Here is a 27,476-nt window from a genome sequence, read left to right on the forward strand (position 1 = left end):
AAGTGGAGATACAGCTGTACAAGCAGTTACAGCTAATGATCAGATTAGGTGATCAAAGGTATAGTCACAACACACACGCATACACAAAAAGCCCTTAAATCACCCATACATATGACATACACGAATTTGTGTATGTAACACAGTACAAGAACTCTTAGAAACTGTTAAATTTGAGAATCACCAAGCTACAATGAAGAAATAACCAAAAGGAAAGTCTCTGCAAATGCCTGGACATTCAAATCATCTTGAATTAACCATCAAACATGTGTTTGATGCTGGTAAAGTGGGAATGAGTGGGAAATTTTAAAGTGCTGTAATTTACTCCATTCTCTTTTAATATTAAACCTCTTTAACCTTAATGTATGTTCATAGATTTGGGGATTACTCAAGATGCACCTTATGTGAAGGTTAGTTTTTAGTTAAGTGTGAAAGCAATGTAATGGTAAAGGTATCAAATGCCTGTTCTCAGATTCAAAAACTCCCACTTCAGCATGCTCTTCTGGGCAAAAGGACAATGACCACATTCTAGAACAAGCACAGTCAGGGCAACAGAGCAATGACGATGTCAAGCAGTAAGCAATGAACGAATAATTCCACATGTGGTCTCCAGCATACATATGGTGGGCTGGTATCTGAGCTGGATCATGCTGCCTCTGAAAAGGTCAATTTGTCTGATTCTTATATAAGTACTACTAAAAAGTTTAAAAAGCAATAAGTCAGAATAAAATAAAGTGTTAACTAATTTAATGACTTCTAATAATTTTATTAGAAGACTATTTGTAACACAAAATTCACTTTTCATATTAATGGCATAGATGCAGTGATCATGTAATGTAATACTGCCACCTATTGTCCAAGAGCTAAAAATACATCATGTCTTTAATCCAAACCAACTAGAATTTTAACAGCCAAAAAAAGAGCCAACATTATTTTACATGTTCCAGTGTCAACATCTGAAAAAAGGTTTTTTCCTCAAAATCAGAGACAACAATGCAAAAAAATAGATTTTTAAGTGAAGCTTTCATGGTAATTACTCATCTGCCCATTTTCTTAAAAAATAAAGTTTAAACACAAGCTATTTCTAAATGAATTATCAAAAAAAAGTTCTACAAAATCTCAAACGGCAATATGAATCATTAAGCAATTAAGCAAAAGTGAAGTTTATGAAAATCTGTTAGTCTCTGTAAATTTGTCACTCATAAAAATTCTAGGCCTTCCCTGGTGGCGCAGTGGTTAAGAATCTGCCTGCCAATGCAGGGGACACGGGTTCGAGCCCTGGTCTGGGAAGATCCCACATGCCGTGGAGCAGCTGAGCCCGTGCGCCACAATTACTGAGCCTGCGCGTCTGGAGCCCATGCTCCGCAACAAGAGAGGCCGCGATAGTGAGAGGCCCGCGCACCGTGATTAAGAGTGGCCCCCACTTGCCACAACTAGAGAAAGCCCTCGCACAGAAACGAAGACCCAACACAGCCATAAAAAAAAAAAAAAAAAAATTCTAAAATATTTTGAAGGGTGTACTTTAGGCAGAAAGATTCCAGATAAAGGTCTGAGGTGCAAGATGGAATGAAGAGTAAAGACAGTGAAAAATATGTGGATGTGTTGAATTAAACACTGACCGTATAAAATATTAGTAAGGCCTAGAAAAAAAAATTCTAAAATATTAAAACTAAAAAATATTTTTAAGTTGTTCAGTATCAGAATGCCAGCAATTTTGAAAAGACTGGTCATCTTAATACAACTGAGCACTCCAGAGCATTTATTCACAAGAATTACTGCAACTATATGTGAGCTGAAGTACTACCACTTACATGCTACAAGAAATGCAAACAAGAAGTTTAAGTGACCTGAAAAGGTCAGGCCAAAAGTGGAACAGGATGAAAAATGATCGCAAGTTCCCAGAGAAAGACAATAAAAAAAGATGAAGTTTTCCCGCATCTACCAGTGAGAAAATTGAGCTTAAAACTTTTATCAAAATAATTTGATTATCATGCAAGCTATTAACTATGAATGGGCATTCACTTTGACATAATACCAGGCTAAAAAAGTCAGGAACTGGAGCCAAAATATTTTAGAATTCACAGGAGTGAATTAGATTTTCTCTTTATCTCTGTAAAAGGTGAAGAAGCTAATCAACCATGCAAGTTCACTCTCAAACATACGGAAAACATTGCTCAGGATTTAAACAACAAGAACAAAATTAACACTACTTAATTTGTATGGATAACACACAATTTAGTACAGAATCAAAACTAGTGCCACTTAGTAGGCTGATGGTTGAAACACAGTTTTGTGCTTCCTACCACAAGAGGAGATTCCTGTTGAGATGAAAAGACGAGATAAACAAAAAACTAAATGTGTCCATGCTCTATTTAAAGAAGAAAAAGAAAACTAGAATGTAGAGATCAGAAAAATCAGCATGTATCCTATTTTATGTCACAGTAATGAAGAGTCCCAACATATAAGTATCATACCACAATACTCGTTCATCAGATTTGGCCTCAAACGACCTGTGACCATTCAAACACTAAATATATTCTCAAGATATAAAGATCTGCCACCAATGAGGACAATGAAAATAATTTACCAACATTCAAAAGAAATAATCCAAAAACAACCACCAAAGCAGCATTATTTGGGGGGTAGGGGGTCAGTCTATAAAAATTGCTCACTTGAAGAACACACTCATGAAATGTATGTGTTCAAATCATACTTCTGTAAAAAGCCACTGTACCTACAAGGACAGTTTAACTGCTTTCCATAATACTGATTTAATTCTATCATGCAAACAGGTATCTGAGTTTTAGAGAATGACATCATTTTTCCTCAGCAGGTTTCATTCTTTGAAATGAGAAGCAAGCAGGCATTATCTTATAAGTTATAAACCACCCTTTTCCTCAAAATAAAAAGGATTTGAAAGAGGCAATGAACAAGCATTTACTTCTCTGAGTAAGCCTCTGTGAGGTCTTACTATGGAGTAATTATATTCCTAGATTCACACAGTTAGAAGTAGCAATTTCAAGTATATACCTAATCTCTCTTTCTTCCCCAAATAGTAAAAATATCTACCATTGGTAACTGAGATTTCTGAATTTCTCTGTATACTGTTTTCAGTAACCTCTGTGTACATTATACATAATCTATTATATATCTCATTTTATCAAGTACAGAGTTAAACGAAAATATTTTTGGTCTACATGTGACTAATGAAATATTATAAACTATTAAGCAATAATAATTTTTATAAACTCTCATTATTCCACAATAACAAAAGAGACCACTGGCATAGGTATCCAGAAATCATTCATATATCTAACCTAAATGAAAGATCTGTAGAGATTTCCTTATTAAATATTTTAAGGAAGCTAATGTTTATATTTTCTGGGCCTATGGCTTCTAGACAAGTAAGAAAGTGGTCCTATAGTCTACTGCATGCAAGCCAGACTAGAATTAAAACTGATAAATTTCTGAAGTGGGTAAAATCAACAGTATGTAAAATTAATACGAATACATATAAGTAATACAGGCATATAAAAGAAATAAACTACATTAATAAGAAAAATAAATTTCACATTCAAGTGATTAAGGAACCAATTTCCCTTTTTACTATTCCCAAATATGAAACGAAAATTAGGTTTACATAACAAAGTTTAATATTCTTGTATAAACACATCAAGACTTATTTTACATAGAAGAGTACTGTTATAAGACTAAAAACCTGCTAATAGGCTAAAATGAATTAACATGTGTTAGATATTAAATATCACCTAGGATAAGTCAAGCTCTGAATTTTTTTAATATTTAGGAAGTTACCCTAAAGGCTATTTTCTTAATTTTCAAACTGCACCATCAGAATGTATTAAGGTTAAGTACAGGCTAAATTATACAAAAATTACTAATGAACACAGAGAAGTAATTTTAAAAGCAGATTGAGTGTTTTTACCTGTTTTAAGACTGATTTTGCTGTCTAAAGAATGAGTTATCAGGACTTCCCTGGTGGCGCAGTGGTTAAGAATCCGCCTGCCAATGCATGGGACATGGGTTCGAGCCCTGGTCCAGGAAGATCCCACATGCCGTGGAGCAACTAAGCCCATGCGCCACAACTACTGAGCCTGTGCTCTAGAGCCCACAAACCACAACTACTGAGCCCGCGTGCCACAACTACTGAGCCCGCGTGCCACAACTACTGGAGCCCGCGCGCCTAGAGCCCATGCTCCACAACAAAAGAAGCCACCGAAATGAGAAGCCTGCGTACCAAAATGAAGAGTAGCCCCTGCTCACCTCAACTAGAGAAAGCCCACGAGCAGAAATGACACCCCAATGCAACCAAGAATAAATAAATAAATAAATAAAAATAAATTTTTTAAAAAAAGAATGAGCTATCAAAAACAGAGTTAATGACATACGGTTATTTACTTATTGAAGGAAACAATGCTATGAAAGGAATAACTTTCCAATCTGCCCTTCTCCTCACATCCAACTTGAAGCTAGGACGGGCCAACTACACACGCAAAGGCAATTTGCTATGTGATATAGACTAGTGGTCAAGAGCAATGTTTTGGAGCAACAGACTTTACCGCCCATGTGATTTAAAGTAAGAAACAACCTCTCCATTCTCACCTATATGAATGGATGCTAATATGTCCTTATATCACAAGGACTAAGCATGATAACACATATAAAGCACAGGGCCATTCACTGCCTCTCACAAAGCATTCAAATTATGTTCCCATTTAATGTACATACAACAGAAACAGATACAGATGTGTGTATGTGCCAGTTCATATACATATATATTTCCTAACTCTGCCCACTGAGAGGACCTCGAAGCACTGATACTTCACAGTAGCAATAAGCACAACTAGTGCCCAGATCTCTGGTCTGGTTCTAAACACTATTCTCCTAATGAAAGGGGTCAGGATTCCTTGGAAAAGTGGTTGCTTCTGAGGCTGGGGAAGGGAAAATACAACACTAGAATATCTTGTGGTGCCAGAAAATAAGGAAGTGCTCAAAAAGGAATGGGGGCATGTTTGAAGGACACAGGAGCCAGCCTAAACAAGGTCCTATGGCCAAAGTTGGAACAATACAAGCAACAAAATAAATAATGATAGCTCTGAACTATAACCTATAGAATAAAATAAATATTCATGAGTTCATACTGATATCAACAAATAAAGTGGGGAGGAAAGGACAGCCCTTCCTTACAGAAGACTCTGATTAATAAATGTGGAAGAAAAGAAGAAAATAGAAAATCACCACTAAGCAAATATCACAGTAATAACTGTTGCAGACAAGATCCACCAACAGATACTAAAATTATCGAATAGTAAAATTACTAGGCAAGAGGTTGAGGAGACACAGGATATTTATTAGTTACAATGAGAAAAATAGTAACTTTACTGTGGAGAAATCTGACAGACAAGGGGTAGTGTACTAACATCATGAAGCCCCCTGCCCGATGTGATGCACTGAGAAGGATATAATATCACTTCTGTGCTCTTCTTGCCAAAAATGCATAATTACCTTACTCTAATCTAAGGTAATCATAATTACCTTACTCTATCAGACAAACCCAAGGTGAGGGACATTCTATAAAATAATCGATTTTCTTTCAGAAGTGTCAAAGTCATAAAAGATGAGAAAAAACTGAGCAACTGTCACAGATTAGAGGAGACTAAGGAGACATTACAAATAAACATAAGGTGAGATCCTAGATTGGATCCTGGAACATAAAAAGGATGTAAATGGGAAACCTGACAAAATTCAAACAAGATCTGTAGTTTAGATAACAGTATTGCGCTAACGCTAATTTCCCAATTTATTAATTATACTATAATTATGTTAGATATTAAGATTAGGGGAACCTGGATAAAGGGCATATACAAACTCTCAATTTTACTACTTTCCTGTAAGTCCAAACTTATTTCAAAATAAAGTTTTTTTTTTTAATATTATACACACACACACACACACACACACACACACACACACACACACAGAGTCATCCCTAAGTATGTGCAGGGGATTGGTTCCAGAACCTGCAGCAGAGACCAAAATCCGCATATCCTCAAGTGCCATAGCCAGCCCTCCGTATCCGAGGGTTCCACATCCTAGGATTCAACCAACCACGGATTGCAAACATAACAGTGTATGTACTGAAAAAGGTCCCCAGATAAGTGGACCCACACAGCTCAAAGCTGTGCTGTTCAAGGGTCAACTGTAGTTATCTAGACAACATATATTAGGTATCATTTTGTTTTCCCTTAAAATCATCAAGTTATGCTAAAGTGTCCTTTAGTTGCTGAAGTTAGAATAGATATCTCTAAAAATCTTAGCTCTGAAAAATTTAATCAATAAAATACATTACAGATCTCATTACCTGTAATTTTATATCCATAAGCAGCCAGTTGTCCAGCCATATATTCTCCATCTGAATTATTATGAGAACAGCCCCAAGTTCGTATCCAAATTTTCTGTATGCCTGGAATAGTGCTGTTAATGAATTAAAAAAAAAAGTCTCATTAAGGGATTTTTTAAATAAAAAGCACTAGGTAATTTCTGGGCCCATTATGCAAAAATACTCACTCACTGCAATCCATTCACAGGCTATTCATTAAATGCACCAACTTAATACATAATCTGCTGTTACACCAAAAATCTAAATACAAGATAAAATAACAGCACAGAATTCTAAGTTAAGACTCTATAAAAAAAATATCTTTTCTCTGAGTTGTATTTTACATTCAGTACTACTAAATACTACCACTAAGTTCAACTCCTGGAAAGGTACAAACAAATAACAATAGCACAGAAAATGGTTCTAGCAGCAATGGCAAATAAAGTTAAATACATCTAAAGACTACTATATACTAGTTACAATCTTTAGTTTATAACTTACAGATATAAATAACTGAATCAAAATGAAAATCTGTCACCCTACAGCACTATTCAAAGCATTCCGTATATAAAAATAGAGTTCTAAAAAATGTAATATTTTTACAAAGGAAATAAAAGGACTTTCAACTTGGATTGCCCTGATAATTAATAATTAAATAGACATTACCTTAATGACATGTTTAGGACAAACTTAATAAACTTCATTCATTAAAATATAAGCAAATTTTAAATTCATACATCTTATGATCTGTTCCAAACAAAGTAATCAAGTGTATTAAAACTCTCAACAATTTACTAGGTAAACAAATATAAGCATATTAAAACTATATAACTGCATATTCCTTTCTGGCTACGTTGTATTAGAATTTCACTAGAGACCTAATATAACAGTGTAAACAGCACAATAATTTGTGCCCAATGCCTTTAGATGATCCACAAGTATTTGTAAATTTGCTAAGAAAAACCAAATGCCCAAACCACCACTATCTCATAAGAATCACAAATTCCAATAAAATTTTTAATGTGGGAGTAACAATTACACACCAACTACTGTAACAGCAAAGAGATCCAGCCAGGGGAGGGTGCAAGGGGGCAGCTATCTTTGTGCCAAATACTGCCCTAGGCCCTGCCTTTAAGAAACATGCAATTTGACATCTTTTTCTTCTTTAGTCAATGACTTTGCTAAATTTAAAACCATTCAAATTAAAAACAAAACAAACAAAAAAAACACTACATATTTCCTCTCAAAATTTCAAAGGTTTTTTTAAAAGAGACATTATGTATATCATATACAGTAGTGCCAGCCTCTCCCCTGGTATGATACTGAATATAATTTCAAAGAAAAGAAAAGCTTACCTATCACTTGGTGGACTGTTTTCGTCTTGTAAATATTTTTGGGTATTTCGCCTTCGCACCTTTGGAATAATGTGCTTTCTCGCAAAATGCCTATCTTGGGGCTTTGAATCTTCTTGTGACACAATATCTTCTATGTCATCCAGGAATGTATCACAGGTTGCAGAAGGCATCTTCTCTATCACATAAAAAAGTTATAAATGATTCAAGCGTATGAGTCCCTCAGAAAATCTGTTTAACATAGCATTACCCGTGAAACAGTCTCGCCAAACTTGAATCTAATAAAGCCTTTAGATTTTAACTTCAAGTTTACAGAAAATACAGGAGATACAGTAAAAGAAACACCAGATAAATCTTATTGATAGTGGGACATTCCAGGGTTCAACTGGAACTATTTCTTCAACAAATCAGTGTCATGGAGAAAAAAAGCAGGAAAGGAACTGTTCAAGATTAAAGGAGACTTAAAAGATAATATGAACACACTTCATGTTCTTGATCAGGTCTTACTTTGTCCAAACAACTGTAAGACATTTTGGGAACAATCAGGGAAATCAGAATATGAACTGGGTATTAGACAGTATTTGGATATTGCAATAAATCATTAGATATAAAGTACTGTCTTTATGTTTAAAATCTTATTTTTTAGAGATGCATACTGAATATGTGGAGGTAAATATTATGTCTATAATTTATTTTAAAACAATAAAAAATAGATTAAGACATGGGGAAACATTTACAACTCTTAAATCTAGGAAATAGACATGTTGGTGTTTATTATCCAATTCTACTTTCCTGAATGTTCAAAATTTTTATAATTAAGAAAAGAAAATGTGGACACTGCTTCCAGGAAGATGAAATAAACATATTTTCCCTATCCCTCCCACTAAGTACAACTAGAACTCCAGACGTATATGTAAAATAAACATAAGAACATTTTGAAAGATAGAGAGAAGGCAGACCGGCTAGGGACCTTGCAACCCAAGGAACACCACCATGGTGAGCTACTTGGGTTTTGTTTTGCCTCCTATATCCCAGACTTGGAGCTGAAGAAGCCAGCAACCCAGAAATGCCAACAGGTGCAGACAATAAAAGCCCTCAACAAAACAAAAGCCTGTTCTGTTGCCAAAGAACCAGAAAAGTGGCAGCCTAACAAGACAGAAAACTTTTAGACAATAACCATTCCACCCCACACAAACACCGAAAAAACACAAAACTGCAAAACACAATTCAGTGGAGGAAAGATAGCCTTTTCAATAATTTCTGCTCGAGCAACTGGACATTTATAGACAAATAAATGAACAACCACCTAAGTCTCACACCTTACACAAAACTTAATTCAAATAGATCCTGGACTAAAATGTAAAACAAAACTATAAACTTTTAGAAAAAAATCCTAAGAGAAAGTCTTCTGGATCTAGAACTAAGTGAATTGTTTTTAGACTTGACACCAAAAGTACCATCCATAAAAAGAAAAATTAACAAGCCCAGACATCACCAAAATTAAAGACTTTTACTCTGCAAAAGACCCTTTTGAGAGATGAGACGTCAAGCTGTAGACTGAGAAAAAAATATTTGCAAACTACATATCTGACAAAGGACTAGTATCTAGAACTCAAAACAGAATAGTAAAAAAAAGAAAGGAAAAAGAAAAGAAAAAAATTCAGTTAGAAAATAGACAAAAGACAAAGAGATATTTCACCTAAGAGGATATCCAGAGGGAAAAATAAGCACATGAAAAGAGATTCAACATTACTAGCCATCAGAGAAATATAAACTAAAACCACAATGAGATATCACTACATAGCTATCACTAACATAAAAAAGTGACAACACTAAATGCTGGCAAGGATGTAGAGAAACTGGATCACTCATACAATCCTGGTGGGAATATAAAATGGTACAGCTGCTCTGGAAAACAATTTGGCATTTTCTTAAACTAATCATGCAACTACAATGCAACCCAGCAACTGTACTTCTAGGTGTTTATCCAGGAGAAATATTAAGACAGTCACACAAAAACCTAAAATAAATATTTACAGCAGCTTTCTTTGTAAGAGCTAAAACCTGAAAACAACCCAGATGCCCTTCAACGGTTGAATGGTTAAGTAAACTGAGGCACATCCAATACCATGGAATACTACTCAGCAACAGAAAGGAATGAACTATTGACACATGTAACAACCTGGATGAATCTCCAGAGAATTATGTTCAGCGAATAGAGCCAACTGCAAAAGGTTACCTACTGTATGATTACATTTATATAACATACTTGAGATTGAAATAACAAAATAATGGAAATGGAAGACAAAATAGTGGTTGCCAGTGATTAAGGAGAGGATGGAGCGGGAGGAAAGTGAATGTGACTATAAAGGTCAGTGTGCGCGATCCTTGTGGTGACGGAAATGTTCTGCATCCTGACCACATCATGTCGATATCCAGGTTGTGATACTGTACATATTACAGTTTTGCAAGATGTTACCTTTGGGGGAGACTTGGGTGAAGTGTACAGCATCTCCACATAATTTTTATAACTAAGTAAATCTACAATTATGTTAAAATAAAATACTTGAGAAGAAAAGCTACCTGAAAAATGAAACATGCAGGCATAACTCAAAGATAACTGCAGGTTCAGCTCCAGACCACCGCAATAAAGCGAATGTCATAATAAAGGGAGCCACGTGAATTTTTTGATCTTCCAGTGTACCTAAAAGTTATGTTTACACTACACTGGAGTCTATTAAGTGTGAAATAGCATTATATCTAAAAAAACTATGCATATGCCTTAATTTTAAAATACTTTGTTGCTAAAAAAAAGGTTAACCACCATCTGAGGCTTCAGAGAATTATAACCTTTTTGGGGGTGGAGGGTCTTGCCTCCATGCCGATGGCTGCTGACTGGTCAGGGGTGGTGGCTGCTGAAGGGGGGTGGCCGTGGGAATTTCTTAAAATAAGACAACAGTGACGTTTGCCCATCAATTGACTCTTCCTTTCATGAACAGTTTCTCTATAAGCATGCAATGCTGTTTGACAGCATTTTACCCACAGTAGAGCTTCTTTTGAAATTAAAGTCAATTCTCTCAAACCTTGCCTCTGCTTTATTAACTAAGTTTACGTAATATTCTAAATCCTTTGTTGTCATTTCAACAATCTTCACAGCACCTTCACCAGGAATAGATTCCATCTCAAGAGATCACTTTCCTTGCTTTTCCATAAGAAGCAACTCCTCATCCATCCAAGTTTTACCATGAGAGTGCAGCAATTCAGTCACATTTTCAGACTCCGCTTTTAATTCTAGTTCTCTTGCTAATTCTACCACATCCGCAGTTATCTCCTCCATGAAACCTTGAACCCCTCAAAGTCATCCATGAAAGTTGGAATCGACTTGTTCCAAGCTCCTGTTAATGTTGAAATTTTGACCTCCTCCTACGAATCACGAATGTCTTCAATGGCACCTAGAATGGTGAATCCTTGCCAAAAGGTTTTCAATTTACTTTGCCCAGATCCATCAGAGGAATCACTATCTATAGCAGCTTAGCCTTATAAAAATATATTTCTTCAATAATAACACTTGAAAGTCAAAATTACTACTTGACCCATGGGCTGCGGAATGGACGCTGTGTTAGCAGCATGAAAACATTAATCTCCTTGTATATCTCCATCAGAGCTCTTGGGTGACCAGGTGTACTGTCAATGAGCAGTAATATTTTCAAAGGAATGTTTTTTCTAAGCAGTAGGTCTCAATAGTGGGCTTAAAATGTTCAGTAAACCATGTCATAAACAGATGTGCTGTCATCCAGGCTTTGTTGTTCCATTTATAGAGCACAGGCAGGGAAGATTTAGTATAATTCTTAAGGGCCCTAGGATTTCCGGAATGGTAAATGAGCACTGGCTTCAACTTATCATTATCAGCTGTATTAGCCCCGACAAGAGAGTCAGTCTGTCCTTTGAAGTTTTGAAACCAGGCACTGAGCCACTGTAATTATCTCAGCTAGATCTTCTGGACCTTCTGGGTAACTTGCTGCAGCTTCTACATCAGCACTTGCTTCTTCACCTTGCACTTTTACGTATGGAGACGGCTTCTTCCCTTAAACCTCATGAACCAACCTCTGCTAGCTTCAAACTTTTCTTCTGTAGCTTCCTCACCTCTATCAGCCTGCACCGAATTGAACAGAGTTATAGGGCCTTGCTCAAGATTAGGCTTTGGCTTAAGGGAACGTTGAGGCTGGTTTGATCATCTATCCACACCACTCAAACTTTCTCCATATCAGCAATAAGGCTGTTTTGCTTTTTTATCATCCATGTGTTCACTGGAGGATCTGTTTTAATATCCTTCAAGAACTCTTCCTTTACATTCACAATTTGGCTAACTGGCACAAGAAGCCTAGCTTTCAGTCTATCTCGGCTTCCTCATTAAGCTTAATCACTTCTAGTTTATTTAAACTGAGAGACATGCAATTCTTCCTTTCACTTGGACACTTAGAGGCCACTGCCGGGTTATTAACTGGCCTAATTTCAGTATCGGTGTGTCTCAGGGAATAGGGAGGCACGAGGAAAGGGGGAGAGACGGGGGAAGGGCCAGTTGGCGTAAGTAGGAGCACACATTTACCAATTAAGTTCGCTATCTCATACAGGCGTAGTTCAAGGCGTCCCAAAACAACTACAACAGTAACAAAGATAAATGATTACAGATCACCATAACAAATATAACAATGATGAAAGAGTTTGAAATACTGCGAGAATTATCAAAATGTGACACAGAGACACAGAGTAAATGCTGTTGGAAAAATGGCACCAACAGACATGCTGGATGCCGGGTTGCCACAAAGCTTCAATGTGCAAAAACAAAAACAAACAAACAAAAGGCAACATCTGCAAAGCACAATAAAGCGAAGCACAGGAAAATGAGATCTACCGATCCTTGAGGACACTTGCTGGCAGACCTCCGCTAACACTGTGTCCAGACAGGAAGCAAGTGCTTCACAGCACCACCTCATTAACAGTTCACAACAACTCCAGGAGGTAGGGGGTGGTGTTATACTCACTTTAAAGAGTAATCTAGGGAATTCCCTGGCTGTCCAATGGTTAGGACTCCGCACTCTCACTGCCAAGGACCTGGGTTCCATCCCTGGTCGGGGAACTAAAATCCCATAAGCCGTGTGGCACAGCCAAATAAAAAAAAAAATGAAGAGTAATCTAAAACACAGAGAAGCTAACTTACCCAAAGCAGCTCAAAGACTCCACGGCAGATGAGCCTGAGCCCACGTGCTGTGTGAGACTCTACGGCCTACTTAATTACCCGGAATGACCACTTTTCATCCAGGTCGCCTAAACCAGCGTTAAGGGTCCTACACTCTCCACTGGTCTCGAGCCTTTCTGATGAACGTTCCTTCTCTTCATCTGTCAGATTCCCATCTTTCCATTAACAGAGTGTTTCCAGCCAGGCTCATTTTGTGCCCTTGGCTGTAATGCACTCTTTACAAGTATGACAAACTACGCCCTGTAAATCAGACAAATCTGTGTTCAAATCTCAGCTAGCTTTACATTGCTCAGAAGAACAAAAGATCAGAAATAACCCAGATGGCAATCAATCAAGAACTGTTTAAATTATAGTGAACACACATACCACGTGGTCAGGGTAGGACTGTCAGTCACAGGCCTCCTCCTTCCCCAGATGCAGCCATGGCACATGAGACCCATGCCTGCCAGAGTAATTCATCCTCTGGGCCACAATGATTGGTTCAGGTTTGGACATGACAAGCCGAGCCAGTCAGAATCATCACGAGAACTTCTATGCCGGGGCTAACAGGAGAGCTGGCTTCTCTTTCACTGAAGTGGCTAAGTTAGGAGGCTGTCAACTTGAGGATACTGGGGGCCATCTTGCCTGTCACAAAGCAGAAACCTACCCAAGGCAGCAAAGCCGTCTAAGAGCTGGAGAGATAATGAGCAACACTGACATTATTTGAGCAACTGAGTCCAACCAACGCCTGCAGCCAGATGCAGCCCTGCTCTGCCCAGTCACGTGAGCTAATAAATTCCCTCTGTGGCTTAAATTCATTTGAGTTGGGGTTTCTGTTCTTGCAAACGAGAGCCCTGGCCGACTCAGCAAACTATAGGTAAGGTGAAATGAACTAGGTTAGTCTTTCCCAAATTCGTTCTACTTATTAACTATCAGTGAAGAAATAGTTCTGTGGTCAAATAAATTTGGGAAAGTCTGCCTCTTACAGGTTCCCAGTATGCATTAGTAGAGCAAGGATTGGGAAGAGCTGCGGTAAAGAAACTTAAACTCGCTGATCTTCGGGAGTTTTCTGAAAATTAATTTCTCACAGATCTCCTCTTCATGAGGCTGCAGACGGTACTGAAAAAAGAAGGCCTGAATGAAGCCGACCCTCAGATCCCCTCCCACATTCTGTACAGATGGATGACTTCATTCTCTTACCGGGAAATGGGTCTTTGCCCAAATATCAATCCGTTACAGTGAATGAACTGCCCACCCGCCTTAGAACAATCCCTCTACTCTGACCTGCTCGAGCACAGAATTCCAGCCATGCTTCCTCTTCTTGCACCATCACTAATTGTCTCTTTACTAAATCACTACTATCTGGGTATAAACATACTGTTATTTCTACCATTTGAAAAACAAAAACCTTATCCGGACCCCACTTCCTCTACCTACTATCTCCACCACATTTCTATCCTTTAAAAGAAAACTCCTTGCAAGAACTGTCTCCAATTTCCCCCTCCCATTCTCTACTAAACCGGGCTTTCACCCCGACCACTCCACCAAAACTGCTGTCCTGATTTCAGTGACTCACAACAGTGTACACAGCGGTCAATTCTCAGCCATCTCGCCTGACCCGGTCTGCAGCATCTGACACTACTGTCCACGTGTTCCCTCCTAAAGCTATCTTCTTCACTGGCTTCTGGAATCCCACACTCTTGAGTTCTCCTCCTACCATGTCAACCACTCCCCAAGTCTCCTTTGCGGGTTCCTCCTCATCTCTCCAACTTCTCAACGTGGAATGCCCAAAGGACTTCTCTTCTCTAGTTACAGACACACCCTAGGTGATCTCATCCAGTCCCGAGGCCTTGAAATACCAACTGTATGCTTACATAACCAGCCCCAGTCCTCCCCTGAACTTCAGGCTCAGATGTCCAACTGCCTATTCAACACCCCTGCTTGAATGTCTAATAGTTATTTCAAAATTAAAAGGTCAAAAACAAAACTCTTGATCCTCTCCCCACCTCACCCCACCTGCAACCAACAACATCACACCAGATGCTCCCGCAACTTTCCCCGTCTCACTTAAAGGCAACCCCAACCTTCCACCCACTCAGGCCAAAAATCCTGGAACCATCCCTGACTCCTCTCTTTCCTTCACCCTAAATCCAATCCACCAACAAAAGCCTGCTGGCTTGACCTTCCAAATATGTTCAGAATCTACTTCTGACCATACCCACTGTTACATTCTTGGTCCAAACCAACATTAATTCTTGCCTGGATGACTGTAATAGTCACCCTGCTTCTACCCTTAATTCCCAAAGGACACTTGCAGCACGTAAGCCAGGGATCCCTTTAAAACCTAAATTCTTCTCAGGCTTCTGATCAAAACCTTCCCTTGGTATTCCATCTCAGAGTAAAAAGCCCCAGAGTAAAAACTGCTACAAAGTTCTACAAGGACATAATCAGCTTCCTGTTACCTCTGTGACCCCACTGCCTACCACTCTCCCCTCTCACTCCACTCGGCCACACGGGCATCCTGGCTAGTTCACACCCGCCAGGCACACACTGATTGCAAGGTCTTCGTCTTGCCTGGAATGCCTTCAAGCCCTTTGGGACTTTGTTCAAATGTCACCAGTGAGGCCTTCCTGAGCAACTCCCACCTTACCAGGTACACACACCTCCTATCCGCCTTCCCCGCCTTGTTTCCTTACCACAGCACTTCACCACCTGCTTAGATATTACAGGGGAGCAAACTTGCCACCCCAAAATGTCTGCTTGCCACGCCAATTATTTTGAGCTGAAAACAATCAAGGACCAAAAGATTCAGGAAGAAACTCTGACCTTCCTCGTAAATGCCTAAAAGAATGTAAACAGGGCATCTGTTCCAGGAAAGGAGTAATCACCACAGATAACTAGAGTATGAACTACATGTGCAGACGGGGAGGAACCTAGCAAAGTCTGTTTGTTAAAATTCCTCTCTGTTACCAAACATTTGCTTTTCCATGGCATGGCAATTGCCTTCCTCCCCTCTGAGGTCCCAAACCACTACCCCCAAGTTCCTCTTTTGTCTTTAGCTGAAGACAGAAGGGTTTAAGGCAAGGGTTTCAACCACTTGGGCGAGTTACTGTTTGCCTGGGTCTCTCCCATGTATACATGTTATTAAACTTTCGTTTGATTTGCCTCCTGCTAATCTGTCAGTTTAATTCTTAGACCAGCCAGAAGAACCTAGAAAGGTAGAGGAAAATTTCTTCCTCCATGAAAATATCTTCATTATTTTGTTACTATCTCTTTCTACTAGGATATATACTCTTGGGGGGATGGGGGGGGCGGGGGGAGGTAAAGGATTTTGGGTGCTTTGTTCACTGCTTTATCCCAGGTGGTGCCTAGAACTGTCTAGCACACTGCAGCTTCTCAATAAACACTTTTTACTGTACACTACCCAGTCTAACAAAATATGCCCCCTCTGCTACCTCCCACTCTGCCCCAACTGTAATAATCTTTCAGACATTCTCTGAGCAGGCCAAACTAGCTTCTGACTCAGGGCCTTCACACTTGCTCTTCCTCTGCCTTGAATATCATCCCCAGATATTCGTATACCTTGATGCCTACTTCTCTACTCAAATGACACCTTGGAGAGGCCTTTTCCTAATCACCCTATCTAAAATAAGCACACACTGATTAGGCATCCCACACGTTCTCACCGGCCTCTAACCCACTTTACGCTTCATTTTTCTTCATAACACTTACCTACCTGACTCCATATATATAACTGCATCTGTCTTTCTCACTACAGTGTAAGCTCCATAAGAACAAGGGTGTCATCTCTTTTTCACCACTATATCTACAACACCTGTAACAATGCCTAGCCCACAGCAGGCGCAGAATACCTGTTGAATGAATGGATAAATAAACACTTGCTTAAGCTGAATTTAGCTAGTCTTTCTATAACATAGGAGGAAATTCTTACAGTAGGTGGGATGGTGAAATAAATACCCAACCCCTACGGTTTCTTCTATAAACTATGACTCTATGAAATAACAAAGTTAAGTGAGAAAGGCTAAGACCAGGTAGTGCCTTTCAATGTTACTAAAGAACTACTGAAGGATTATAAATTGAATGACATATATTCACTTATTTTAATTACACAATATTTACATCCCATACACAATTGCTTATGGATCCACTGAAGGGAAACAGTATGGAAGAAGAGAGATGAGAGGGGTCTACTGCAGTAGACATACAATATCAGAGTTAGGGAAGCAAGGAACACTGCTAAGCCTCTTATTTTACAAAACTGAAGTCCAGAGGAGCTAAAAGATTTGTCCACTGATAGAGCTAAAATTAGAACCTAGGCCCTCTCTCAACACCAAGCTCTCCCCACATGGCTCTGCTTCATTGGCAAAGCACAAATAATGCAAGAGTCTAAGGCAACCCTAAGAAAGAAAAACATTCCAGAAAAAAATGGGCAAAGGCAAAACCGGCAACACACTTAAGAAATGCTAATAGCCATTAAGCATAGGAAAGAATGCTCAAACACACTAAGGGCATGTGTTTAAACAAGGAGTTATTTTCCATCTACCCCACTGATAACAAAGACTGACAAAAACCCAACTGTTAGCTGAAAGCATGGTAAAACTGACATACCCTTTCTGAAGGGCAATCTGGCAATACATATCAAACTTTAAAACTTATATCCTTTTGCCGAGCAATTCCATTTCCAGAAATTCACTCTAGGGACACAAAAGAGACAAATATATAATGCAGAGGTTCCTAAACCTGGCTGCATATAATAAGCAAACTCACTCATCACTATTAATTAGCTCACGTTCTTACTGCCAACGAACTGGTAAATGGAATTGTTAGCCTTCAGAAATTATTAAATAAGTGAATAATAATGAAAGTTTGAGAATAAAAGGAAAGCAAGATAGTAGTTAAATGGAACAACAGGATCGTATAAAGTTTTTTCTCAAAGGCAGAGGAAATCAAGTTTAATAAAGGAAATAAAAACAGTAAGTGAAAAAAGGAGATATTAAAAATGATGAAGAGAGAATAATATAGAGTACTGGTTACTTACAGAGGTGATTTATTAGGAGACCTTTTATAATAGCAAATACCCGGGCCCCATTCTCCAGAGTGGAATTTAAGGATGGGAAGGTAAAACCTGCTCAGGTGATTCCACTATACACCTGATTGAGAACCACTGTTCTCCTACAGCAAAGGTTCAGTCTTGAGTGTTCATCATCGTCACCTGAGGAGCTATGGACAATTACCGACAACTGAGCCCTGCGCTAGTTGAATCAATCGCTAGAACGGAGCCTGGACATCAATATTTTTTAAAACTTTCCAGTAATTCTCATATGTGTTGCTACAGTTGTGAACCGAAGTCCTACACCAGTAGTTTTCACAGTGTGGTTCCCACACCAGCACAATTGGGGTCACTGGGGAACTTGTTAGAAATGAAAAGTCTGGGGTCCCACTCAAAATCTCCTGAATCAGATACTCTGAGTAAAGCTCAGCAATCTTTAACAAGCCCTCCAGGTGATTTTGATGTGCACTAAAGTTTGAGAATCACTGTCCTAGAATTATTGTTACGTAAAAATCATCTAGAATGCTTGTCAAAAATATATTACCTGGTCAGCTGATTTTCAACAAGGTGCCAAGAAAATTCAATGAGGAAAAGAGTAGTGTTTTCAACAAACGGTGCTGGGACAACTGGATAGCCACATGCAAAGAATGAAGTTGGATTCCTACTTCACATCACATACAAATTTAACTCAAATTGACTGCAGACCTAAATTTAAGAACTAATGCTATAAAACTCTTAGAAGATAAGATAGGTGTAAATGTTCATGACATTAGAATAAGCACTGGTTTCTTAGTTATGACACCAAAAGAATAAGCAACAAAAGAAAAAACAGACTGCACTTACATTTAAGACTTTCACATTTAAGACTTTCATGCTTCAAAGGACACCATCAAGAAAGTGAAAAGAGAGCTCATACAATTGGAGAAAATATTTGCAAATCAAATGTCTGATAAAGGTCTGGTATCAGAATACATGAAGAACACGTACAACTCAAGAACAGAAAGACAAATAACCCAACAAAAAATATGAGCAAAGGATTTGAACAGACATTTCTCCAAAGAAGATATACAAACGACCAATAACATGATGAGATGTCAACATCATTAGCTATCAAGAAAATGCAAGTCGGGCTTCTCTGGTGGCGCAGTGGTTGAGAATCTGCCTGCTAATACAGGGGACACGGGTTCGAGCCCTGGTCTGGGAAGATCCCACATGCCGCGGAGCAACTAGGCCCGTGAGCCACAATTACTGAGCCTGCTCGTCTGGAGCCTGTGCTCCGCAACAAGAGAGGCCGCGATAGTGAGAGGCCCGCGCACCGCGATGAAGAGCGGCCCCCACTTGCCGCAACTAGAGAAAGCCCCCGCATAGAAACGAAGACCCAACACAGCCATAAATAAATAAATACATAAATATTAAAAAAAAAAAAAGAAAATGCAAATCAAAACCACAATGAGACACCACTTCACACACACTAGGATGGCTAGAATAAAAAAGACAGAGAACAACAATGTTGATGAGGATGTGCATTAGCTCACCCAGAGAAAGAGAACAGAATTTCTTCTAACTGGAAAAGAGGACAGGACCAAGCCTTAAGAAACTCCGTATTTACCTGCCACACAGAAGAGAACCAGCCTATAATGGAGATCAAGAAAAAGCCACTAGCGAAGAAGAAAATCAGTGGGTCACAAAAGGAAAAGGAAGCAAGCATGTGAAAGAGGTGGACATGGTCAGTGCTGCTCAATGCAGGTAATGCAAAGTTAAGTAAAATGAATGAAAACGTTTCTTGGATTTAGTGATAGGGAGATCTTGGCGTTTCCAGATAATGATGGTGGCAAAATCACTAAGAAATTAAAATTAGGCTACCTTTCTGCACGTTATAATATGTAACACGTCACTCCAACATAAAAGGCTTAAAATAAATGAGTACCTTGATTATTCGCAATTAGTCTCAAATCTTCTTGAAAGATGAGTCTGGAAAATAAAAAGTGATTAGAAAAAGCAAGCTCGCAACAACTACACAAAACCACAGTAAGGGCTCTTTAAAACTACCTAAAAGGGATTAAACTCCATAAAAGGCTACTTTATACAGCAGGGTTAATGATGTTCCATACTACTCCCAATTTCTGTCTGATTAGGACAGGTGTGTTAACATGCCACATTTGCTATGACTGAGATCCAGCGTCTGGCCGTAGTTAATAAATACTATCCAGCACTACAACACGTCTGCGTGATTCAAGTAATACCGATAACTACAAAACAGAAATATGGCAATGAAGTAAGTATCCACATCACCTGACACACGAAAGACACGTGTCGTCCCGAGATTCAGAAACAGGTTTTATCAGTAAACAAGAAGGAAAAGTGAAAAATCAAGACACCTAATCTTCAGACCAACTTCAGTTTAAATTTCTGAGATACAGCTCTGTGAAAGCTAGGTAACTGTGAACGCCTTGTCCCGTCCCACAAACTCACTAACGCAGAAAGTGGGAAAACGAATGAAGTTAGATTTGTCAATAAGCAACGAGGTCCCTTAAATACTCCTTACAGCCCTGCAGCACCTAAGGCCAAAGACCCGTCCTCACTTCTGGCAGCGCTACCTGCCTCCCAATTCCCCCAGCCCAGCTGGTAAGTTCCCTTTTAACTGCGAAACAAACCAGCAAACCTCCCGAGAAAGACTAAAACTGGGGAAACAAGGCTCCGCCGTAAAAGGAACTCTGACCAAACCCTACCCCTTACTGATCCACCCGCCACTCTTACCCAGCAGTCGGGAAATAACAAGCCAGCCAAAAGTAAGAGAACCTACACGCCACTCTCCGGAAACTGCAGCGACTTTAGATGGAGCTCGCCATGACACATACGTCCCGCCACGTTTATTTACGCATGCTCGCAGACGGTGGCCCGGAGAGATCAAATTACATCATCGCTGGAAGTGCGCGTTCAGGTTCAACTTGGTTTAGTAATGATTTCATTTAACGATTCTTTTGGTTGCCAGAACGAAGATAAGACCTTCAAGACCTCGAGTTCTTAGAATCGTTTAATAGCGAACTTCTCCTGAGCTCTTACGCCGTATCGGGTACTGTGTTCAGAGCTTTCCATAAACATTATCTCCCCACTTATTTATTATTATACTTATTTTACAAAAGAGGCAACTGGGAGTTTAATTACGTGCCCAAAGTGATTCTGGTAGCAGTGACAGTCCTCTGTGCTAAACCCAACTCTGCCAGACTCCCAGAGAATCTGCTCTTTTCATTACATTTTACCAGCTTCCTCGACCTTTTGTGAAAATAGGTCGTATTAAAGAAAATGGAGAAGGGTAAAAAAAGAACAGTTGGATTGAACTTAATATAGATAATTTAACACCAAGCAAGGTTTTTTTGTTGTTTTTTGTTTGTTTGTTTGTTTGTTTGTTTTAATGCTTAGAAGACAGTCTAGGAGCAGCAGTTTAGCAGAGAAAGAGAACTTTCATGGAGTATATACAGATTCTGACCTGGTTACCTTACATGAGTTATCTCACCTTATTATTCTTTACCCCAGACACTGGCCTTGTTTACCAGAAAAGCATTTCCACTTTAGAAAGTGAAGACAATAGCCATGAACAGGAAGTCGAAATTATGCCTGACTCTGGGTTTCACAGTGATTTGGGGCAATTGACTTGTTTTGTAAATGACTTTCCTAGTGTATTTCCCTCTGGCTAAAATGGCACCCTTTGCTCATCCAAAAAAAAAAAAATCTGAACTGTGACCTAAGGTCCACAGCAGTCCTCACCCAGCTGAATTAGAATTGTGTGTTTATGTTGCCCCATCTCTTTCACTAGACCAAAAGTAGGCCCTGGGTCACCTTCTTCTTGGTGGTAATCCCACTGCCTAGCTCATAATCTTGCACTTTATAGCCTCTCAATAAACATGTTGAATCAATGAATGAGTGCACCCCTTCTCCCCAAGATCTGGTTAAGTTCAAACAAATTTCATTGAGTGCATACCATATGATATGCACTTGCTGGATGCTGGAGCTAGAAAGGAAGAAAGACAACTCCCTGCCACCCTTTCAGGCTACTGCAAGGATACAGCTTCAGTAGAGAATAGCAGTCCCTATGGAAGAGGAACGCAAGGGGCCTGTGGAGCACAACAGAGAGATCAGGACTTCCCCCAGGGGTGAAGTGAGGGAAATGGACAAAGGTATTCCAGACTGGGGAGACAGTGAGGGCCAATGCATGGGGGCCTGAAACTATAAACTATTGTACATTATAAAAGCAAAAAAGAGTAAAGCTGGATGACAGCAGAGAAGGCTGGAAAGGAAAGTGCAGGGATCAGATTAAGGTGAGCCTTGTTTGCTAAAATAAAGACATTAGACCTAACCCTGGATGTACTGGGTAGCATGAAAATGTCTGAGCAGAATATTCTCTCAGGAGGATGGGTTTGAGGACAACATTTCAGACATGAAGAAATAGTGAAAAGCATAAATCAAGTTGTTGGCTGTGAGCAATGGGAAAATGAAAAGGGAGGACAGAAGAGACTGAGGAGGTAAAATCAGCAAGACTTAGAGATTGATAGGTGTAGAAGAAGAGGATACAAGGAAGTTTCCAAGTTTGGGGATAAAGCAACTGACACCAGTACTTCTTTGGTGAAATCTGTCTCTTTAGGCACTTTTAATCTGAATCATTTGAAAAGCCAGTGACACTACCTCTAGGAATTTAACTTATGGAAATGCTCACAGTTACACAAAATGACATATGTGCCAGATTATTCTTTGAAAGATTGCTTGCAATAGCAAAAGACTGAAAATCCTCTCTGGCTTCTCAATAGGGAATTGGTTAAATATCTTTATGGTGTCTACAGCTCCTGAAAAAGAAAAAGGTTGCATTTAATGCACTATCTATTCTTAAGTGGAAAAAGAAATTTGCAACATAGTGCATAGAGTGTATGACTATAGTTACAACTACAGTTTTATACATGTATAAAATCTGTGGCAGAATATATAAATAATTGGTAACGGAGTCATGTCTCTGGGAAAAGGAACTGAGTGGCTAAAGGAAGATTTGCTTTTCCCTGTATATCATTTTGTACCTTTTATTTTTGGACCATGCAGATGTATTATTTATTCAAAAAATAAATGGATGCATTTTATAAATAAAATGACATTTGATAATTTATCATTTACTGGTTTATCTGTTACACTGTAGTATTTTCTTTCATATGAATATTTAAATTTTAAATCTTTTTATTATGTTAAGATATACATAACGTAAAATTTACCATTTTAACCGTTTTTAAGTGTACAGTTCAGTAGCATTGAGTACATTCACATTTTTGTGCAGCCATCCATCTCCAGAACATTTTCATCTCCCCAAACTTAAACTCTCAACCTGTTAAACAATAAGTCCCTAATCCCCCTTTTCCCCAGCCCCTGATGACCACCATTCTACTTTCTGTCTGTATGAATCTGACTACTATAGGTTCCTCATATAAGTGGAATCATACAGTATTTGTCCTTTTGTTACTGGCTTATTTCACTTAGTAAAATGTCTTTGAGGTTCATCCGTGTTGTAGCATGTCAAATATCCTTTCTTTTTAAGGCTAAATGATATTCCATGGTATGTATATACCACATTTTGTCTACAAATTTTAAATATTTATGCTTTGTTTCTCAAATTAGATTGTAAACTTCATAAGAATAGACGCTCCATATTGTTATCGTTTTTTCAGCCAACAATATAATATTAAATGCTTTATAAATGTTGGTGGTAGACAAACCAATTCGTGTACACAAAGACATGCTAAAAATGCAAGTGAATCTATAAAATAATAGTAAAACCTAACATTTTTTGAGAACTTATATGTGTGTGCCAGTAACCATCCTAAGCCCTCTATGTGAATTACCAAATGTTTTCATCACAATGACTCTATAAGTAATCCTATAAATTAGGAGAACTATTATTATCCTCATTATCCCCTTTTTACAGAGGAGAAAACTGAAGCTTAAGCAGTCTGACTTCAGGGACTTTTTTTTTTTTTTACTCTATATAAATACTTCAGAAGAAAGAAACTGTATACTTTCATTAAAAATGCAAAATTTCAAATAAAGAAAAACATTGGAGAGAAAAAAAGAAAAAAATGATAAGGGAAATGTACAATAAAATCTATAAACCTTCAGAGTAATTAACTCAGTCTTTTAATATTCTTTACAGTGAAAATCGAAGAGAAAATGTGGGCAATAATGAAGTTAGAGAATTCTTACTATCTCAGCCACTAACCAAGAAAGAATAAAATAAAGTTATAAAAATTTAGGAGCACAGGGACTTCCCTGGTGGCGCAGTGGTTAAGAATCCGCCTGCCAGTGCAGGGGACACAGGTTCGAGCCCAGGTCCGGGAAGATCCCACATGCCACAGAGCAACTAAACCTGTGCTCCACAACTTCTGAGCCTTTGTGCCACAACTACTGAAGCCCGTGTGCCCTAGAACCTGTGCTCTGCAACAAGAGAAGCCACCACAATAAGAAGCCTGTGCACCGCAACAAAGAACAGCCCCTGCTCACCGCAACTAGAGAAAGCCTGCACGCAGCAACGAAGACCCAAAGCAAAAATAAAAAACAAAAAATAAATTCATTAATTTAAAAAAATTTAGGAGCACATATCTTGTTTTTGTTTTTTTTTGTTTGTTTTTTGTTTTTAGGAGCACATATTTTAGATTTAGCTTATGATTTGAGTAATTAGCTAGTGTACTTATAAATTTGTTCCAATCAGTATCTTTTTATGATAAATAAATCATGCATTTAATTCACTCTTGAAAAATGATAGTAAGTGTATATGAAATTTTCTGTGTAGAATATTATGTAAGTTTAGTAGAATGAAATTTAAAATGGATTATTATATATGAGATAAGAAAAGTATGTGTTCTCAATTTTTAAAGTTCAGCAGGTCAACATGTATTATGCAAATATATTATTATTTATGTTAGCTTCCCACTGCATGTGGTGGAAAGCTAACTGGAATTTCTTAATTACAAAAGGATGAGGGGGCACATGAAAATTAATGCTAGACCCAGGGATTTTGATTGGATCTGATAAATTGTCAGAGTAAATTCCCCAGCTGGACACCATACAACTAAAGCAGTTTTTAAGCAAGGCTTTTCAGGTGTTTGTTTTCATAAAGGATTAAAAATAAGGAAATAAATTAGGAGATTATCACAGTGGTCTAAATATGAAACCAAGAAAAAGATGGTGATCGTAGAAATAGAGAAAAAAGAAAGGATACAAGAAAGGCCAAAAGAAAATTTGCCCCAAACAGGTGAATGCTTCAATGTAGAGGATAAAAGGGAAGGACACTGATGGTCTTAAATAAACTGAGAAAAGATTATATAAAACATGATGTGAAATAAATTAACCTGCTGTTGTCTTTGGGCTAATGCTGAATTTTCTCCATGTAATCTAACCACTAGAGGTCAGAGTGCTATACTTCTAATGTCAACTATTCTATCAATTTACACAAATTGGTTTGGCTCATTTCTGTAATTAATTGTATCTTTTCCTTCTCCCACTCTCACTATGGGTGGTTTGGGGGCTGTTTTTGTGGCCCAGGCCAAAGCCACGAGATCACCACATTCCCTTGCCTCAGGGCAGGTAACCCATGCCAGGTCAGAGTGAATTCTGGGCTCTCAGTCAAATGGGAGAATCTGTGGTTGGAGCTTCCAGGACGACCACGTGGAGAACACCTGCCTGAGACCCAGGCTATTTCGGAGGAAAGTAGAGCTGAGCGATGTAGGAAGAAATCAGTAAGTTCTGAGGACAGCTGTAAGCCCCCTACATCCACATGCCTGGAGCTAGATTTACTTCTGAGCTCTTCAGTTCTGTGAACAAGTAAATCCCCCCTTTTGATCCCTGAAGCTAATTTGAGTGGATTTCTTTCACTTGCAACCAAGAGTCCTGGCTCATCCTATTTTTACATATTCTCTTAGCTTTTAAACAATTTATAACAGTTGTCTAACTCCCTGATTGGGAAAGAGACATATGATGTTTTCTCTGTCCTTCAGTAATATATGACTCAAATAACAAACTTACTGAGTTATATAATAATATACATCATATTTATAAATAAAAATTATATATTGTGCTCAGAGGTGATAAAATGGCCAAAAATTTGCTGCAGATTAAGGAGAACCAAGAGTGAGGATTGCAATTTTTAAAGATGGACTTGCAATTTTTAAGCCTACATTGGTAGGCTCATTGAGAAAAAGACCTTTAGGCAAAAGCTTTAAAAAGACGAGGAAGTTAGCAAAGGAATGTGTGGGGAAAGAGCATTCAAGTAAAAGGGACCAGCCAGTGGAAAGCCTCTAAGGGAAGAGCACACCTGCCATGTTCAAGAGATAGCAGGGTCCATCAACAGATGAATGGATAAAGATGTGATATATATATATATGATGGAATACAACTCAGCCGTAAAAAAGAATGAAATTTTGCCATTTGCAACAACATGGATGGACCTGGAGAGTATTATGCTTAATGAAATAAGTCAGACAGAGAAAGACAAATACTCTATATGATATCACTTATACGTGGACTCTAAAAAATAAAACAAACTAGTGAATATAACAAAAAAGAAACACACTCAGGTATTAGAGAACAAACTAGTGGTTACCAGTGGGGAGAGGGAAGTGGGGGAGGGGTAAGACAAGGGCAGGGGATTAAGAGGAACAAACTACTCTGTATAAAATAAATAAGCTACGAGGATATATCGTACAACACAGGGAATATAGCCCATATTTTATAACTATAAGTGGAGTATAACCTTTAAAAATTGTGAATTAAAATTCTTGTACGTTGTACACCTGAAACTTACATAGTATTGTAAATCAACTATACTGAAAGAAAAATAAATAAATAAATAATTTTTTAAAAAAGGCGGAGAGAGACAGCAGGAAGATCAGAGTGGTTGGAATGGAGTAAGTAATAGGAAAAGATGTCAGAGAGTGAACAAAACCAGATCACGTGTGGCCTCATGGGCCATAGTCAAACTTCGGCTTTTACTCTGAAAGAAATGGGAGGCTTCAGAAGGTTTTGAGAGGAGGGGTGGATCGAGGAGGTCAGTTAGAAAGCTGTTGCAATAATCCAGGCGGGTACTGACGGCATCCTGGACTAGGGAGGCAAGAGGAGGAGGTGATAAGAAGTGGTTAGATTCTGGACATATTTGAGGACACAACCTGAGGAATTTCCTGTAGACTGGATTTAGGGTATGAGAGAAAAAAAGAGAAATAAAGGATGCTGACTTCCAAGTTTTGGGCCTGGACTATAAGAGGAATGAAATTGCTATCAATGGAGATGGAATAGATTGCAGAAGGGGGAAATCAGGTTTCAGTATATTCTTAATTTGTTTACCTTTTATTATTTTTTTCTTTTGAAATAACTTTAGATTTTTTTTAAGTTGCAAAATTA

The 27,476-nt window shown here is 38.4% G+C and overlaps 1 protein-coding gene across 4 annotated transcripts in view; it reads right to left on the reverse strand.

Annotated features, from left to right (window-relative positions):
* Positions 1–20,923, reverse strand: part of CDKAL1 (CDK5 regulatory subunit associated protein 1 like 1) — a 650,586-nt gene extending 629,663 nt beyond the window's left edge. Inside the window, exons 1-4 of one of the 4 annotated variants that reach the window (XM_068557565.1) lie at positions 20,857–20,923; positions 19,981–20,024; positions 7,750–7,924; positions 6,377–6,489 (exon numbers count right to left, since the gene is read on the reverse strand). In XM_068557565.1, the coding sequence (XP_068413666.1) occupies positions 6,377–6,489; positions 7,750–7,924; positions 19,981–20,024; positions 20,857–20,909 (385 nt within the window). In that variant the 5' untranslated portion in view covers positions 20,910–20,923. Of the gene's footprint in view, positions 1–6,376; positions 6,490–7,749; positions 7,925–13,369; positions 13,638–14,558; positions 14,591–19,980; positions 20,025–20,810 lie in introns of those variants that run through there. The other 3 variants (XM_068557566.1, XM_068557568.1, XM_068557567.1) reach the window with 3 other exon arrangements.
* Between the last annotated feature and the right edge of the window lie 6,553 nt (positions 20,924–27,476).

This window comes from Eschrichtius robustus, chromosome 12 (genome assembly GCF_028021215.1).
Source record: "Eschrichtius robustus isolate mEscRob2 chromosome 12, mEscRob2.pri, whole genome shotgun sequence".
Taxonomy (NCBI): Eukaryota; Metazoa; Chordata; class Mammalia; order Artiodactyla; family Eschrichtiidae; genus Eschrichtius; species Eschrichtius robustus.